General features: G+C 42.6%; 1 protein-coding gene across 5 annotated transcripts in view; it reads left to right on the forward strand.

The window, feature by feature from the left end:
* The window catches only part of FAM13A (family with sequence similarity 13 member A), a 296,829-nt gene that overhangs the window by 20,683 nt on the left and 258,728 nt on the right, over positions 1–17,418 (forward strand). The window contains exon 1 of one of the 5 annotated variants that reach the window (XM_079771466.1): positions 5,079–5,323. The exons of 3 other annotated variants lie outside the window; for them this stretch is intronic. In XM_079771466.1, the coding sequence (XP_079627592.1) occupies positions 5,297–5,323 (27 nt within the window). In that variant the 5' untranslated portion in view covers positions 5,079–5,296. Of the gene's footprint in view, positions 1–5,078; positions 5,324–17,418 lie in introns of those variants that run through there. One more of the 5 variants, XM_079771463.1, reaches the window with a different exon arrangement.

The raw sequence follows: 17,418 nt of genomic DNA on the forward strand, positions 1-17,418 counted from the left end.
GCAGGATTGCTATATTCCTTTATGATTGTTCCTAAACCAGCAGTCAGACATCCCCTGAGGGGTCCCAGATTGGAGAGGGTGCAGGCCGGGCTGAGGGACACACTCCTCCCATGCACGAATTTCATGCACTGGGCCTCTAGTACACATATAATAGCTCAGAGAACTTTCTGGGATTAATTGGACTCCAATATCCCTTGCATTCGTTCTAGGGTCAGGAAAAGATTTGATAACTCTAATTTCAGGTATATTCCATGGAGAAATAAACATTGTTTGAAATAAACAGTGTTTTTTAGTAATTTTTGTTAAATGGTCTACTCAGGGTTTCTTTTAGCAAGTGAAATCTAGCCATCACAGAGAAGAATAAACTAAGGATAAAAATTGGTTAGGCTCAGTATTAATTTTACTTTGTAATAGTATATAATAAATTATGAAAATTAGAACTAGATTTTTCCTCCTTATGTCATTCTTATATAGTAATATACAAAACAGAAATAAGATGTACATATACCTTTTAGAAACAATAACAAGAGGTATAATTTTTGGTGTTCTAACTTGTTCTAACATTACTGAATGTTTTTGAAATTTATCATGAAGAATTGATTGAAAAGGAGCAGTAACATTGAAAAGATGGATAATGAGAGGTTATCTTTATCAGATATTTAAGTTAATTGTAAACATATAGTTATTCAAATATTATGGTAGTGATATAAAACTAGAAAAAAAAGCAAGATAGGATATATTAGCCTGAAAAATACCCTGGTGTGTGCATGTATGTATGTATGTATGTATGTATGTTTGTGTATATTAATTTAATAGATGGTATAGATAGTATAACAAATGAGTAGGAAATGAAAAATTTGCTTAACAAATAGGATAAAGACAAACTTGTTTTATACAGGTGCACACACAGGACCTTCAAATACAGTAGCAAATTGAGCTTTATTTCCTTTCCATGTAAACATTTAGTTGGTCTAGGCTTGTAAGGCAGCTAACAGGGGTCCTCAAACTTTTTAAACAGGGGGCCAGTTCACTGTCCCTCAGACCGTTGGAGGGCCGGACGATAGTTTAAAAAAAACTATGAACAAATTCCTATGCACACTGCACATATCTTATTTTGAAGTAAAAAAACAAAACGGCAAAAACACCCGCATGTGGCCCGCGGGCCGTAGTTTGAGGTCGCCTGCTCTACAAGGTCATTCAGAGGTCTAAGGCCCTTCCACGTGGTTACTTCGTCATTCCCTGGGACACTGCCCTTCTTCTCTACGGTTGAAGCTAGGTTTCTGACCCACCTGCATTCCAGCTTGTGATGGAGGGGAGCAGGGGCCGTCCCATTAAGCACATGACACCGAAGTTGTACTTACCCTATCCATTCCTGTTCTGTTAATGAGCAAGTACATGGTTACATGGCCCTGTCTGTCTACATGTATGAAAGGCTGGGAAATGTAGTCTCTCACTGGCTTATGGGCTCAACCACAACTAAGAGGGAGAATGAGCCCTAATATTAGAAACAGACATTGCATCTAGAATTAACTCACACTGGTGGGAGTTAACAGTCTGGGCCACAGTAGTTATATGAAAAATAAAAATCTATCCTCATCTTTTACTTTATTTTGAAATAAATTTCAAATAGATATACAATCAAACCACATAAGCATCCAGAGTTATTTGCATAATACCTGGCAACTGATAACAGAAATAAGTGCTTTTTATGGATTAAGTTGTTTAATCCTTACAATAGTCCTATGGAAGAGACTTCCACTGATCACACTGTCATTGATAAATAGACAAAGAGAATTGATCCAAGAGAGTTCAGAAGAGAAACTATACAAATGACTGAAGAGGATTTTTAAAATATGTTTAGTATTATAAAACAAATATTTTTAAAATGAGAAATAATTTTCACTTATTAGGAAATATTTTATAAAATACTCAAACTTGGGTAGGGTGGGTTGTAGAAGATAAACTGCCAGAGCAAGTGTATATCAGGAGCCTGAGCCAGCTTCCTATTCTCTGTGACCCAGAGCTTTCACATTCAGGAGTCTCTGCTAGAAAAAAATCAGGATGAGGACAAAGCGTTACTAATTAAACACACAAAATCAGAAACCTTGTAAATGTCTAAAAATGGGAGAATGGCCCTAGCTGGTTTGGCTCAATGGGTAAAGCGTCAGCCTGTGGACTTAAGGGTCCTGGATTTGATTCCGGTCAAGGGCACATGCCCGAGTTGTGGGCTCAATCCCCAGTAGGGGGCGTGTAGGAGGCAGCCAATCAATGATTCTCATCAGTGTTTCTATCTCTCCCTCTCCCTTCCTCTCTGAAATCATAAAATATATTTAAAATAAAAAAAATAAAAAATAGAAATGGGAGAATGACTAAAGAATGCAATATTACACATGATTAAAATTGTTTATAGTGTTTAGCAATATGTGAGCATGCCTCTGGTACAATGTTAAGTGCAAAAAAGTTAGGATAGAAAATTATCAAATTATGTTTTAAAAAAGCATAGAAAAGAGACTGGGCATAGATATATTAAATGTTTCTGGCTGTCCTCAGTTATTCTCTTTCACTTCATCTTCACTCCTTTATTACACCATTGCATTTACTAACCAAAAAGATGTATTTACTTACTTTTGTTAACTTATTTTTATTCCTTCTTTTCCCATTGAATAATCCAGGAGAGAAGGTATCATGCCTTACCATTTTCTGTACATGATATAGCATAGTGCCTGGCCCAGTATAAGTAATAAATAAATACTGATTGGGTTATCATCTCTAGATGACCTAACCTTTAGGCTTTTACTTTTCATCGTGAACTGGCAATCTATATAAAACCCTAAGCGACTGTTCAATCGGTCGCTATGACACGCACTGACCACCAGGGAGCAGACGCTCAGTGCAGGAGCTGCCCCCTGGTGGTCGGTGAGCTCCCACAGCAGGAACGCTGCTCAGCTGACTGATAGGCGCCAGACGCTGGGCTCATGGCTGACCAGCACAGCTGGGGCGGTGGCACGAGCCTCTCCCACCTCCAATGCAGCGCTACTAAGCTGCAGCAGCAGGCGCAGCGGGGCCAGGATGAGTGGGAACAGTGCGGCACCTGGCCTGGGCTTGGGCTCCTACTGGGCCACCTGCCACTTTGTGCTCTACTACATCCCTCAGGGGATGTCAGACTGCCGGTTTTGGCCCGATCCCAGCGGGGGGGGGGGGGGGGGGGGGCGGGGGGGGACGGGGAGGGGGAAGGGAGGTCTGGATTGCGAGAAGGTGCAGGCCAGGCTGAGGGACCCCACCGGTGCACAAATCCCTGCACCAGGCCTCTAGTACTTATATAATCAGAAAAAGAAGTCAAAATTTTAAAGTATTAGAAAAAGTTTGTTTTATGATCATTTTCTTTAATAATCAGCCTAGTTTTTTAATGGGTGAATAGGAAACAGAAGTGATAAAATCTGTATTAAGGATGAAGTAGAAAATTTTTTTACATGTTTTCTTTTTAATTTTACTTTTTCCATCACCATTTATCCCCCTAATACTACTTCTTCCACCTCCACCTACCCCCTACTTTTTTAAAAAAAATATGTTTTTACTAATTTTTAGAGGGAGAGACATAGAGAAATATCGATGAGGGAGAGAAACATTCATCGATTGCCTTCCACTCCCACTACCATCACCACCATTGGGGATTGAGCCTGCAACCTGGGCATGAGCCCTGACCAGGAATCGAACCGGCAACCTTTCAGTGCACTGATGACACTCAACCAACTGAGCCACATTGGCCAGGGCCACCCCCTACTTGTTTTGTTGTTGTTACTCCTCACCCGAGAATATTTTTCCATTGATTTTTTTTTTTTTTTTTTTTAGAGAAGTGGAAGGGAGGGGGAGAGACACTCAGATTGGTTGCCTCCTGCCGCAACCGGGGCCTGCAGTCGAGGTACATGCCCCTGACCGGAATTGAACCTGAGATCCTTCAGTGTTCAGGCCAGCACTCTATCCACTGAGCCAAACTGGCTAGGGCACCCCCCTACCTTTTTTAATGGAGAAGAATATGTCCGTTCTCCCACTCCATTGGTATGGCCTTGGGATTGTGTCTTTCTACCTCGTGTTTTGTGTGTATGTAGAGAAATAAAATGGACTCGTGCCCCCTGGCTTGCTCAACACAATTTGCTCTCTTGGCTCTGCTGTAGGCTGTGTTGGTTGGCTATAGATACGTGAGGAATATTAAGATTTGAAGGGAAGTATTTAAGTGGGAGCCAATTTCGGTTTTCCCTTTTCCTTCCACCGCCTGCCCTTAAAAAACAAATTTATTACGTCTTTGTTGTTGTGGCCATTTAAGTCTTTTAAAATTGGGTCAAGTGAAACTTCGCATGTGCTATTGGTCAGCATTATCTTAAGTGTGCCGGCAAAAAAAGGACTAGACAGAAAAGTAGCAAAAATATATATATATAAAAATAGAACAGTTTCTTTCTGGCTTATATGAAATGGATATTTTAGCTACTAGTTCAAATATTTAGAACTTACAAAATCTGTCATATTTTCTATGACACAGCTTGTGGAGTAGGAAGTTCCTGAAAGAAGCCAGTTTTCCAGCCAAAATCACATACGTAGAATTATGGGTGTCTGGAAGCATGTTGTTTTATGCTTATCACCAGTATATGCGAATGAGACAATTTGAAACTAATTAGAAGCAGTAAAGTAACAGCTACACAAAATAGAACATTTTCACGTAGGACAAGTCTTACAGAATAGAGTGGAGGGAAGATTTTGATAGAATTTCACTGGTTTCTAGGGGGCCACAGAAGTGAAATCTGCCTCCAAAAAGGAAGGAATACGCCTGCAGATGGAAACCTGAGTGTAAATGTGTGAATTTTTCTTAGAAATGAGTCGCGACAAGGAAGCAAGTTGGTGTTTTCGCTGTCCGCACTGTTCGTTCTATTAATGAATACCACCAGCTAATCGGCTTTTTACAAAGGGAAGAAGCCTGTCTGGGTGGCATCTAACAAGTCAGGTTTAAGAAAAGATGTCAGGACTTAAGACCCTGTCACATGACTCCCTCTCCTTGCCAATACTAGAGGCTGTGGATCAAATTTCAACTGCAGGCAGCCCTCCCAGCCATGTGGGTTTAACCGAAAGAGAAGCAGAACCACACTTCCGAAAATGTTAGGAGCTGCCCTGCGCTTACGGTGGGGCCTCCGGATTGGGAGCTGGTTTTCAAATCAAAGCATACCCACTGGATGGAATTTCAGTATGTTGCTGTCATTTTGATGTTTGCATCTGGGCTTCATCCGTTCCACGAGACACTGCTGCGAGGATGGGGGCAGGAGCTCTCGCCATCTGTGTGAGTACAGGCCGCCCCTGTCTTCCCTGGACCCGCCAGGCGCTGGAAAGGCCTCTGCCCTCCTGGTTTTGTTGAGATGTTTGTGTGACTTTGTTTTCCTTCCTAGGAGGTGGGGGCGGATTTGTTGCTTCAATTCCTATCTATTACGCAGTATTTGGGGCATTCAGCATTCTTGTCCTCTTTCCCTTTCCTAAAAAGGTGAAGGAAATCGCACGCTGAGTTTACTCGGTTAAGTCAGCTTGATGTAAGGTAGAGCACTCTCAAGCGTTTTAGGCTATTTTGTTCTGAAAGAGTTCAATACGAATTCTCAGTTGTAGTTACAGGGGGAAATCTTGTGGCTAGATTGAGAAAGAATTAAAATAAACATCAATTTATTACCTCTGAGGATGTGTACGACATCTTTGTCTTCCCTTTCTTGTTTTCATTTAGTAATTCTGGAATTTCTGTTTCAGCATGGTTGCTGAAAGTGGTGGTGAAAAAACTTGGTTGAGTAAATATCAACTGGGAAACTTCTAGTTGCTATAATACAGTAGCATCAACAAGTAACACTGATAAAAAAAAAAATCCATGGGGGGAAAAATGTGTATATTTCTATGGCTGAAATGCATGAATCCCCAAAGCAATTCTGTTGGTGTATACACACAATCTTTTGCAATAACCAAGTATTGTTAATTATGATTTACAGAGTGCTACCATTAAAATTTTTATTTTGATATGTGAAAAGTGCATAAATAGTTGTATTTATATTTCAAGTTGGTGGTGTATGGGGGAGGGGCATTTTATTCCTTAGAGGTACTATGTGAGAAATACTTACTCTTCATTGTCACCTTAACTGCTACCTGTGTATCATCACAATTAGGTCAAATCCTTTTTTTTTAAATTTTTCAGAAAGACCTGCAAATTGCTGTAGGTTGTGATGGCATCCTAAAATATCCAGAAATACCCAGGCAATTTTGACGCATAGGCCCTGAATGGTCACCAGATGGTGCACCAGCCCCACAGATTGAATTTTCTCAGTGAACTGCAGTGTGACTCCTTCATGCTTAGAACTTTTCAGACTTCCTTTTCGCTCTGAGGCTTTTAGTATCCAGATGGTCATCTCTATATCACTTCAAAGAGTTCCCTTCAAAATCTGTTTTTGCGTATGGGTAAAGTGACTGAGCTTTTACTACGGACACTGGTCTGCATTTTTCCAGCTTTGTAAAAGAAACACAGAAGGGCCAGAAATGTGTAGAGTGAGGCAGCAGATTGACCTTTTGTCATGAGATCGGCAGTCGTTTCTGATTGTCTGATTGGATCCTTCCTTCTTGCCCTGCTGCATACATTGATCTTACCTTGACTGTAATCAGACTGACCCGTGTATGAAACTCCATATATCCCTTCATTTCTATCCAAAGCATGTGCAAGATTTCACTTAAGGTTGACATAAAAATCACACTGTTTAAAAGATTATTCACTCTGATATGATTTATACGAGTGTTTTACTGTAGGAGGAATTGTAACAGTATTTCTGCAATAAAGATAGATGATAAAAAACTTTTTAAAAAAGTTTGTGGCAGAAAAGTGAGAAGTCACATGTATAAATGCATGCATATGGGCTCTTACATTTTTCTTAGTTTGGGACTTTCTGCTTGGTAAACATATCGTATGTGTAGCAGCTGCTCTGGTATCCTGCTGCTGAAGGTAGTCTCAGAGAAAAGAGCAGAGCACCAAATATTTGTGGAGTGTGTGTGTATGTGTGTGTACATGCATGGATTTTTGAAGTGGGACACAGACTGGTTTAAAGATATTCATTTCCTGTATGCATCGACTAACCAACTTTCTCTTCCTCACTTGTTTTCCTCAGTCCTACGTTGGTAGTGCTGCTAGGGAAACTAGAGTGTGTCACCAACTTTACTTATATTGCTACTCAGATGTGCAAAGAAAGAGGTAGGTTCTTTACCAGGAACCATCTTTTTTCTCTAGGAACTTGACCACATTCTGAGGAAAAGGACAGTCATATCTCATTCTATTGCACTTCACTTTATTACTTTATTGTGCTTCACAGATGTGGCTTTTTTTTTTTAATGGAAGGCAAGACCCTCCACCAGCAAAGAGACTACGACTTGCTTTATTGTGATACTCACTTTATTGTGGTGGTCGCGAACAGTACCCGCAGTATCCCTGAGGTGTGCCTGTATTTCATCTTTGGAAATGACTGTTATTTCTTCGTTATCTGTCTTAAAATCTGTCTCCAGATAACCACCATTCGCTTTCTGGTTGTGTCCTCTGAACCATGTGGTAGTTCATCTAAAATCTAGAAATGTTTCAACCCCTAGTGTTCCCTTTTGAGTTTGTTTCAAGTTCTTCATTTCTTCCTCTCATAACATTTCTTCCTCACTTGTTAAATTAAATTAAAATTTTAATTTAAAACTTTTTAAATTTCTCTGTTGCTACCAAAAGGATGGTTTTCTTAAATATCCTTTGCCCACCTCTCCTTTGCCTCTCAATAGGTAATTTGGGTCAGGAGGCCTCCAATGTTTTTTTCTTCATAAACTTGCCCTCCAAGGTAATGCACTCACTATTAGGTGTTTTCTTTCTTTTTTTAATATAGTTTTATTGATTTCAGAGAGGAAGGGAGAAGGAGAGAGAGATAGAAACATCAATGATGAGAGAGAATCATTGATTGGCTGCCTCTTGCACACCCCCCTTACTGGGGATTGAGTCCGCAACCCAGGCATGTGTCCTGCCCGGGAACCGAACCATGACCTACTGGTTCATAGGTCCACGCTAAACCAGTGAGCCATGCCAGACGGGCAGGGTGTTTTCTTTTTCCTGGCGCTTCCTGGTTTCTGCTCCTTTAGAGTCTTTTCTGAACCTTCTTTCTCCTCTTCCTCTAAGCAAGTGAACCTTGTTCAGCTCCCTCTCAAAGTGTACTCTGTCTTTAAGATAACACATATTTGTAAGAGATTTTAAAGACCTTCCACTGCTGGGTGCCTGCTGGTCCTTTGCAGACTCCTTCCATTGCTGGCAGGGTGTCTGCCATGAGCTTCCTGCCCCATCTTCACCTTCAGCAGCACTTACACACAAACTGGAGTTTACAGTATTTCTGTTATTTTTCTTGTCTTCACCCTCTTTTTAATCTGTGTGGTTTCAGAAGAAGTGATAAAATTCACCAGATTTTTATTGGATTTGTATTTAATAGTTTCCTCAACATTTCAATAGTAATAAATAACATAAGGACTTTTCTCTTTTTTTTTTCTAATGTATTTTTTTATTGATTTCTAGAGGAAGGGAGATGGAGAGATAGAAACATCAATGATGAAAGAGAACCATTGATTCGCTGCCTCTTGCACGCCCCACACTGGGGATCGAGCTGGCAACCCAGGCATGTGCCCTGACCAGGAATCGAACCATGGCCTCCTGGTTCATAGGTTAATGCTCAACCATTGAGCCACACCAGCCGGACTTTACTTTTTAATAATTTTAATCTGAGTTGTAGAAATTAGTTGGACTTATTTGTAAGTGCAATACAGGTGATCCAAGATATTTTTAAGAATATATATTTGCACAGAGAAATCAATATCTTAAAAATTGTAATTCATTAAAACCTAGCTTTTCAATGAATGTTTAAAGATTCTCAGATCTTAATTTTTCAGAGCTTAACCTCTTTTGAGATTATGATTTTTTAAATTGAGGTGTAATTGACACACATTATATTACTTACTTTCAGGTGTACAGTATAATGATTTGATATTGTATATGTTGCAAAATGGTCACCACAATAGTTGTAGTTAACATCTGTACCGTACCTAGTTACAATTTTTTCTGATGATGAGAACTTTTAATTTACTCTTTGCAACTTTCAAATACGCAATACAGTATTAACTATACTCACCATGCTCTACATTCATCCCTGTGACTTATTTTATAATTGGACCCCCTTCACCCATTTTTATTCCTATTCCCCAGCCTCTGGCCATCTCCAATCTGTTCTGTATCTATGAGCTTGATATTTTATTAGATTCCACATGTAATTGACATCATGTGGTATTTATCTTTCTCTGTCTGACTTAATTCACTTAGCAGAATGCTCTTGAGGTCCATTGAGGTTGTCACAGATGGTAAGATTTCATTTGTTCTTATGGCTAAATAATATTCCATTATACACACACACACACACACACACACACACACACTCATATACCCATGGTAGGCAAAAGTAGGTTAACAGCTATGAGTTTGCCAAACACAGTTTATTCTTGTATTATTATTTATTAATTATTGTATTATTTTCCGTATGAACTGCTGTAAACCTACTTTTGCCCCCCCCCCCCCCCCCCCACACACACACACACATTCCACATTTTCTTTTTAAAATATATTTTACTGATTTTTTTACAGAGAGGAAGGGAGAGGGATAGAGAATTAGAAACATCAATCAGCTGCCTCCTGCACCCCACTGGGGATGTGCCCACAACCAAGGTACATGCCCTTGACCGGAATCGAACCTGGGACCCTTCAGTCCACAGGCCGACACTCTATCCACTGAGCCAAACTGGTTAGGGCCCACACTTTCTTTATCCATTCAACCATTGGTGGACACTTATTTTCATGATTACACCCAGATGTCAATTTTAAGAGTGAATTTTTTCCCTTACAAGTAGTATGTATGTGATCTTTGATGCTGTGAAAATCCTGTTCAACCACAACCTTTCACCTGATGTTTTAGTATTCACTGATAATCCTTGATGGAATCATTTGTTACATGGTTTATGGAAAGTGGCGATTTTCTGATTCTCTCCTTCTTTCTTTGTTTAGCTGTGGCATGCTTCTGTAAAGAGGACCTTTCGTTTTGAACCCCCTCCCTCTCCCTGTTCGTAGGATCACTGTGGGTTCAGGGATTTTTATTTACACAGTATGTTATAATCCATTTCAGTTGTTACTCTCCGTGCTCCAAATGTCCCAAATTTGGCCCGTAGGAGCCTGTTGAAGCTGGCCCACAGGTCTTTTTGACACACGCCATGAGTCCTTGAGCGATTCATTGCTTTATGGAACCAGATGGCTTAGGCTCATTTAGTGCTTTCCTTGCACCCCTTTTATCTGGTGGTGGATTGGCTTTCTATTCCACACATTCCTGGTTAGACTTATGGGTCCTAGCCCAGTTCCAACGCATTTTAAAACACGCACTGAATTTACCCAGCGGTGTAATCTGATTGTCCTTCGAAGTACCTTAAATTCGTGGTACTTACAGTGAGTTCTTGGAGGATTGCCTTCAGGAAACACAGACCATTGGTGTCAGTCGTGTACAATCAATTTTGTGTTTGGCTGCGCACACAGAGCTGCACGTCGCTCTGTGCCCCTTGGTCCCTCGCCGCCCCCCGCCCCCCAACCACCAAGGCTGAAGGCTCGGGAGATGCAGGGTATGTCATGGTTGAGAGGCACTGGAGCCAGAGCACCCAGGGCTACATTCTAGCTCTAGAAAGTTCTAGTCCTGTCAACGTAGGCAAGTTTTCTTTTCTTTGTGCCTTAGCTTTCCTGTCCCACCGGGAATAGTAAGTGTGCCTACTGATATGGTTGTTTGAAGATTTAGAGATGATACATTTAAAGCGCTTGTCACAGAGTCTGGCACAAAGTCAGCACTCAGTGAATGTTAGCTGTTATAAAACTTCCAGGCTTCTGCAATTCACTCTGTTTATTAGATGGACTAGAGGCCCGGTGCACAAAATTCGTGCACGGAGGGGGGTTGTCCCTCAGCCCAGCCTGTACCCTCCAATCTGGGACACCTCGAGGGATGTCCGACTGCCCTCTCACAATCCAGGACTGCTGGCTCCCAACTGCTTGCCTGCCTGCCTTCCTGATTGCCCCTAACCACTCTGCTGCCAGCCTGTTTGCCCCCAACTTCCCTCCTCTGCTGGCCTGGTCACCCCTAACTGCCCTCTCCTGCAGGGTTGATCACCTCCAACTGCCCTCCCTTGCAAGCCTGGTCCCTCTCAACTGCCCTCCCTTGCAGGCCTGGTCCTTCTCAACTGCCCTTCCTTGCAGGCCTGGTCTCTCACAACTGCCCTCCCTTGCAGGCCGGGTGCCTCCCAACTGCCCTCTCCTGCTGGCCATCTTGTGGTGGCTATCTTGTGTCCACATGGGGGCATGATCTTTGACCACATGGGGGCAGCTATATTGTGTGTTGCAGTGATGATCAATCTGCATATTACTCTTTTATTAGATAGGATAGAGGCCTGGTACAGGGGTGGGGGCCAGCTGGTTTGCCCTGAAGGGTGTCCCGGATCAGGTGGGGGTTCCCTTGGGGCGTGGGGCGGCCTGAGCGAGGGGCCTGTGGTGGTTTGCAGGCCGGCCACGCCCCCTGGCAACCCAAGCGGAGGCCCTGGTATCTGGAATTTATTCTCCTTCTACAATTGAAACTTTGTAGCCTGGAGTGGAGCCAAGCCTGGTGCTCCCTCCAAGGCCGGCAGCCATTTCTGTTGGGGTTATAATTGAAACTTTGTAGCCTTAAGCGGATGAGCCCTGCCAGGGTGTGCGGAAAGCTTTGCTTCCCCAGTTGCCGGGGACAACCCTGGACTGCTCTCTCAAGCTCCATTCTGCCGCCATTTCTGTTTGAATTTGTTTACCTTCTATAATTGAAACTTTGTAGCTTGAGTGGAGGCTTACGCCTGGCAAGAGCAGGCGGAAAGCTTGGCTTCCTCTGTTACCTAGGAAACCTTGCTCTCTGTGGCTGTAGCCATCTTGGTTGGGTTAATTTGCATACTTGCTCTGATTGGATGGTGGGCGTGGCATGTGGGTGTGTCGGAGGTATGGTCAATTTGCATATTTGTCTATTATTAGGTAGGATAGAAGTGTCCTCTATTCGGGATCGAGTATCAGAAATCTTGATGTTGCTTCTGAGCATATCTTACTTTATTTTAAGGAGACCAAGAAACATGTAAATGACCTTCCTTCGATACAAGAGTAAGAATTTGGTTTCTCAGTTCTAGCAAGCGCTCTGGACTCCCCAGCACATGCTTTTGAATTCTCCCCACTTCCTGCTTGGAGACGCTTGGAGCACGGACCTCTGCCCTCAGATTGCCTGCGAGTGACTCCTGGCTACACCACATCCTTGATGCAACCAGGAGCACATTTCTTGGCTCCTCTGTGCCTTTGTAAAACGGGAATCACAAGGATACCTCCCTTCCTAGTGTTTCTTTATTAGGATCTAATGAGTGAAAGCATCTGGAGCTGTGAATGACGTAGTCAGTAAACACTCCATAAAAGTCAGCCATTGCTACCATTCTGATTTTCTTTTTTCTAAAGGTCTGAATTTTTATCTGCTTGATTATTCTTTATTTTAAAAAAAACTACTTTAGATACCAGAATTGGTGAGCAGGAATTTTTCCTGGGTCTTCTCTCATGGAATCCAAGAATGAAGCCTGGGACCAGAGGCATTCAAACAAGGCAGGAGTTTATTGCAAACAAACACAGCCTCCCCACTCAGGAGGGAGAGTCCAATGGGTTTCCCCCCAAAGCATTCTGCTCTTCCCCTTATACCAGCTAAAGGCCCATTCTTGGTCTGTCTGTGCTGGGCCGTTCTCTGATTGGTTCCTGGCCTTTTTACAACAATTTGTTTTGCACTTGCAAGAAAAACATCCTTGTTTCAAAACACCCTGTTTTTCTGCTATCCATCCTGTTTTTCTGCCTATCCTGTTTGATGCAAACCACATTTTTTGTTTTGTTTGTTTCAGCTAGCTCCAGGATTCCTCCTTCCTCCACCCCTTTCCCTACCTATCTAATTCAATTGTCCTTTAACTCCTTTAACTTTTATCAATTGGTGTGGTGTGTGTGTGTGTGTGTGTGTGTGTGTGTGTGTGTGTGTTACTGAACAGAAATAGAGTGGATCGCCACATGGAAGGCACAGCTGGAGAACCAGGGTCAGAAAGGGCAGCTAAAGGACAAAGCAGCACCAGTGATTTAGGTGGCAAGAGTTAATCTAATGCTTAGTTAATGTACCCATCCTGTGAGCACTGTAGTTGGAGTCAGTTAGCTCCAGCCAGTTTTCTGGCCTTGTGATAGTCCACTCAAGATTCAGTGGCCTTGCCCAGCTGGTATGGTTCAGTGGTTGAGCTTCCACCCATGAACCAAGATGTTCCTGGTTCGATTCCCAACCAGGGCACATGTTTGGGTTGCAGGCTTGATCCCCAGTTGAGGGCTTGCAGGAGACAGCCAATCAATGTGTCTCTCTCATTGATGTTTCTATTTTACTCTCTAAAATCAATAAAAATATTTTTAAAAAAATAAAGATTCAGCCGCCCGCAGGAGAAAGGGGTCTGATTGGCCTGGTGGAGACCCCGAGCCCAACCGTTGCTAAAGGCAGGATGGTCGTTTTGAGTGGCAATATCATCAAAGCTGCTCACGACAAGGGTGGAGTCAATCCCAAAAAAGCAGTCAGGATTTATTACTGGAAAAAAGTAGCATGGAGACTGGGTGGTCCCAAATCATCAAATACTTGTACAGTCATAGTGAATGCATTATCTTAGCTTTCTAAATGATTTTGATAAAAAAATAAATATCAGTGAGATCATCTGATATTTATCTTTCTCCGACTGGCTTATTTCGCTTAGCATAATGCTCTCCAGGTCCATCCATGCTGTTGCAAATGGTAGGAGTTCCTTCCTTTTTATAGCAGCACTAAAGGCCCGGTGCACAAAATTCGTGCACGGGGTGCAGGGGGTGTCCCTCAGCCCAGCCGGCACCCTCTCCAATCTGGGACCCCTCGAAGGATGTCTGACTGCCCGTTTAGGCCTGATCCCGGTCAGATCGGGCCTAAACAGGCAGTCGGACATCCCTCTCACAATCCAGGACTGCTGGCTCCCAACTGCTTGTCTGTCTGCCTTCCTGATTGCCCCTAACCACTTCTGCCTGCCAGCCTGATTACCCCCTAATCACTCCCCTGCCAGCCTGATTGATGCCTAACTGCTCCCCTGCCAGCCCAATTGCCCCCAACTGCCCTCCCCTGCAGGCCTGGTCACCCCTAACTGCCCTCCCCTGCCGGCCTGGTCTCCCCCAACTGCCCTCCCCTGCAGGCCTGGTCACCCCTAACTGCCCTCCCCTGCAAGCCTGGTCCCCCCCCCCCAACTGCTCTCCCCTGCAGGACTGGGTCCCCTGCAACTGCCCTCCCCTGCAGGCCCGGTCGCCCCCAACTTCCCTCCTCTACTGGCCTGGTCACCCCTAACTGCCCTCCCCTGCAGGCCTGGTCCCTCCCAACTGACTTCCCCCTGCTGGCCATCTTGTGGTGGCCATCTTGTGTCCACATGGGGGCAGCCATCTTGTGTGTTGGAGTGATGGTCAATTTGCATATTACTCTTTTCTTAAATAGGATAGTATTCCATTGTGTAAATGTACCACAGTTTTTTAATCCACTCATCTGCTGATGGGCACTTAGGATGTTTCCAAATAGTAGCTATTGTAAATTGTGCTGCTATGAACATAGGGGTGCATATATTCTTTCTGATGGGTATTTCTAGTTTCTTGGGATATATTCCTGTAAGTGGAATCGCTGGATTACATGGGAGTTCCATTTTTAGTTTTTTGAGGAAACTCCATACTGTTCTCCACAGTGGCTGCACCAGTCTGCATTCCCACCAGCAGTGCACTAGGGTTCCTTTTTCTCCGCATCCTCACCAACACTTGTCGTTTGTTGATGATAGCCATTCTGACAGGTGTGAGGTGGTACCTCATTGTCATTTTGATTTGCGTCTCTCATATGATTAGTGACTTTGAGCATGTTTTCATATGTGTCTTGGCCTTCCTTATGTCCTCTTTCAAAAAGTATCTATTTTGATCTGTTGCCCATTTTTTGATTGGGTTGTTTATCTTCCTTTTGATAAGTTGTATGAGTTCCCTATAAATGTTGGAGATTAAACCCTTATTGGAGATAACATTGGCAAATATGTTCTCCCATACAGTGTACTTTCTTATTGTTTTTTTTTTATGGTTTCTTTGCTGTGCAGAAGCTTTTTATTTTGATGTAGTCCCATTTGTTTATTTTCTCTTTAGTTTCCATTGCTCTAGGAGCTGTATTGGTGAAGATATTTCTTTGGCATATGTCTGATATTTTGCTGCCTGTGGATTCCTCTAATATTTTTATGGTTTCCCATCTTATGTTTAAGTCCTTTATCCAGTTTGAGATTGTTTTTGTGTATGGTGTAAGGTGGTGGTCTAGTTTCATTTTTTTTGCATATATCTGTCCAATTTTCCCAACACCATTTATTGAAGAGACTTTCTTGACTCCATTGTATGCTCTTGCCTCCTTTGTCAAATATTAATTGAGCATAGTGGTTTGGGTCGAGTTCTGGGTTCTCTATTCTATTCCATTGGTCTATATATTTGTTCTTGTGCCAGTACCAGCCAGTTTTGAGAACAGTGGCTTTGTAATACAGCTTGATATCTGGTATTGAGATCCCTCCTACTTTGTTCTTCTTTCTCAGGATTGCTTTAGCTATTCGGGCTCTTTTTTTATTCCAGATGAATTTTTGGAGAGTTCATTCTAGATCTGTGAAATATGCCATTGGTATTTTAATGGGGAGTGCATTGAATCTATAAATTGCTTTGGGTAGTATGGACATTTTAATGATGTTGATTCTATCAAACCATGAACACGGTATGTTCTTCCATCTGTTTATGTTTTCCTCTATCTCTTTTTTCAGTGTCCTATAGTTTTCCAAGTACAGGTCTTTTACTTCCTTAGTTAAGTTTATTCCTAGGTATGTAAATTTCTTTTGTGAAATGGTAAATGGAATTGTTTTGTTTTGTTTTTATCTCTCTCTAAGTTCACTATTGGTGTATAAAAATGCCATAGATTTATTGGCATTAATTTCATATCCTGCTACATTGCCAAATTCATTTATTAAGTCTAATAATTTTTTGATGGAGTCTTTAGGGTTTTCTATGTACAGTATCATGTCATCTGTGAATAATGACAGTTTTACGACTTCTTTTCTAATTTGGATGCCTTTTATTTCCCCTTCTTGTCTAATTGCTATGGCTAGCACTTCCAGTACTATGTCGAACAGTAGTGGTGAAAGTGGGCATCCCTGTCTTGTTCCTGTTCTTAGGTGAAATGGTTTTAGTTTTGCCCATCGAGTATGATGTTGGCTGTAGGTTTGTCCTATAAGGCTTTTATTATGTTGAGATATGCTCCCTCTATTCCCACTTTGCTGAGGGTTTTTATCAAGAAAGGGTGATGGATTTTTTCAAATGCTTTTTCTGCATCAATTGATATGACTATGTGATTTTTATCACTCAATTTGTTTATGTGATGTATCACGTTCATTAATTTGCAGATATTGTACCATCCTTGCATCCCCGGGATAAATCCTACTTGGTCATGGTGTATGATCTGTCTGATGTAATGCTGGATCCGATTCGCTAGAATTTTGTTGAGGATTTTGGCATCTATGTTCATGAGGGATATTGACCTGTAATTCTCTTTCTTTTTAGAGCAAGTGGAAGGAGAGGAGAGACAGAGAGAGAGACACATTTATGTGAGATATTGATTGGTTGCCTCTGCATGTACTCCCCGACCAGTGCTGGGATTATGTCTGCAATGGAAGTGAATTCCCTTGGGGGCGACCAAGATGGCAGAGGAGGGCAGTTGGGGGCGACCAGGCCGGCAAGGGGCGGAGTTGGGAGTGACCAGGCCAGCAGGGGCGGGGGCAGTTAGTGGTGATCAGGTCGGCAGGCAGAGGCAGTTAGGGGTGATCAGGTCGGCAGGCAGAGGCGGTTAGAGGTGATCAGGCTGGCAGGCAGGTGAGCAGTTAGGAGCCAGTAGTCCCAGATTGTGAGAGTGATGTCCGACTGCCGGATGTCCTACTGGCAGTCAGACATCCCCAGAGGGGTCCCAGATTGAAGAGGGTGCAGGCTGGGCTGAGGGGACCCCTCTTCCCCCATGCAGAAATTTCGTGCACCAGGCCTCTAGTGTTATTATAATTATACACCAACTACCCTATATCATTAATGCAAATCTAAATTAGGGAGAGGAACATGGACTTAGAATAGGATGGAACTCTTACTAGTTCTGTGACTTTTACCAAATTACTTAACACTCTGATCTTTGCTTCCTCAACTCT

The sequence above is a fragment of the Cnephaeus nilssonii genome, assembly GCF_951640355.1.
Source record: "Cnephaeus nilssonii genome assembly, chromosome: 1".
In the NCBI taxonomy this organism is placed as follows: domain Eukaryota; kingdom Metazoa; phylum Chordata; class Mammalia; order Chiroptera; family Vespertilionidae; genus Cnephaeus; species Cnephaeus nilssonii.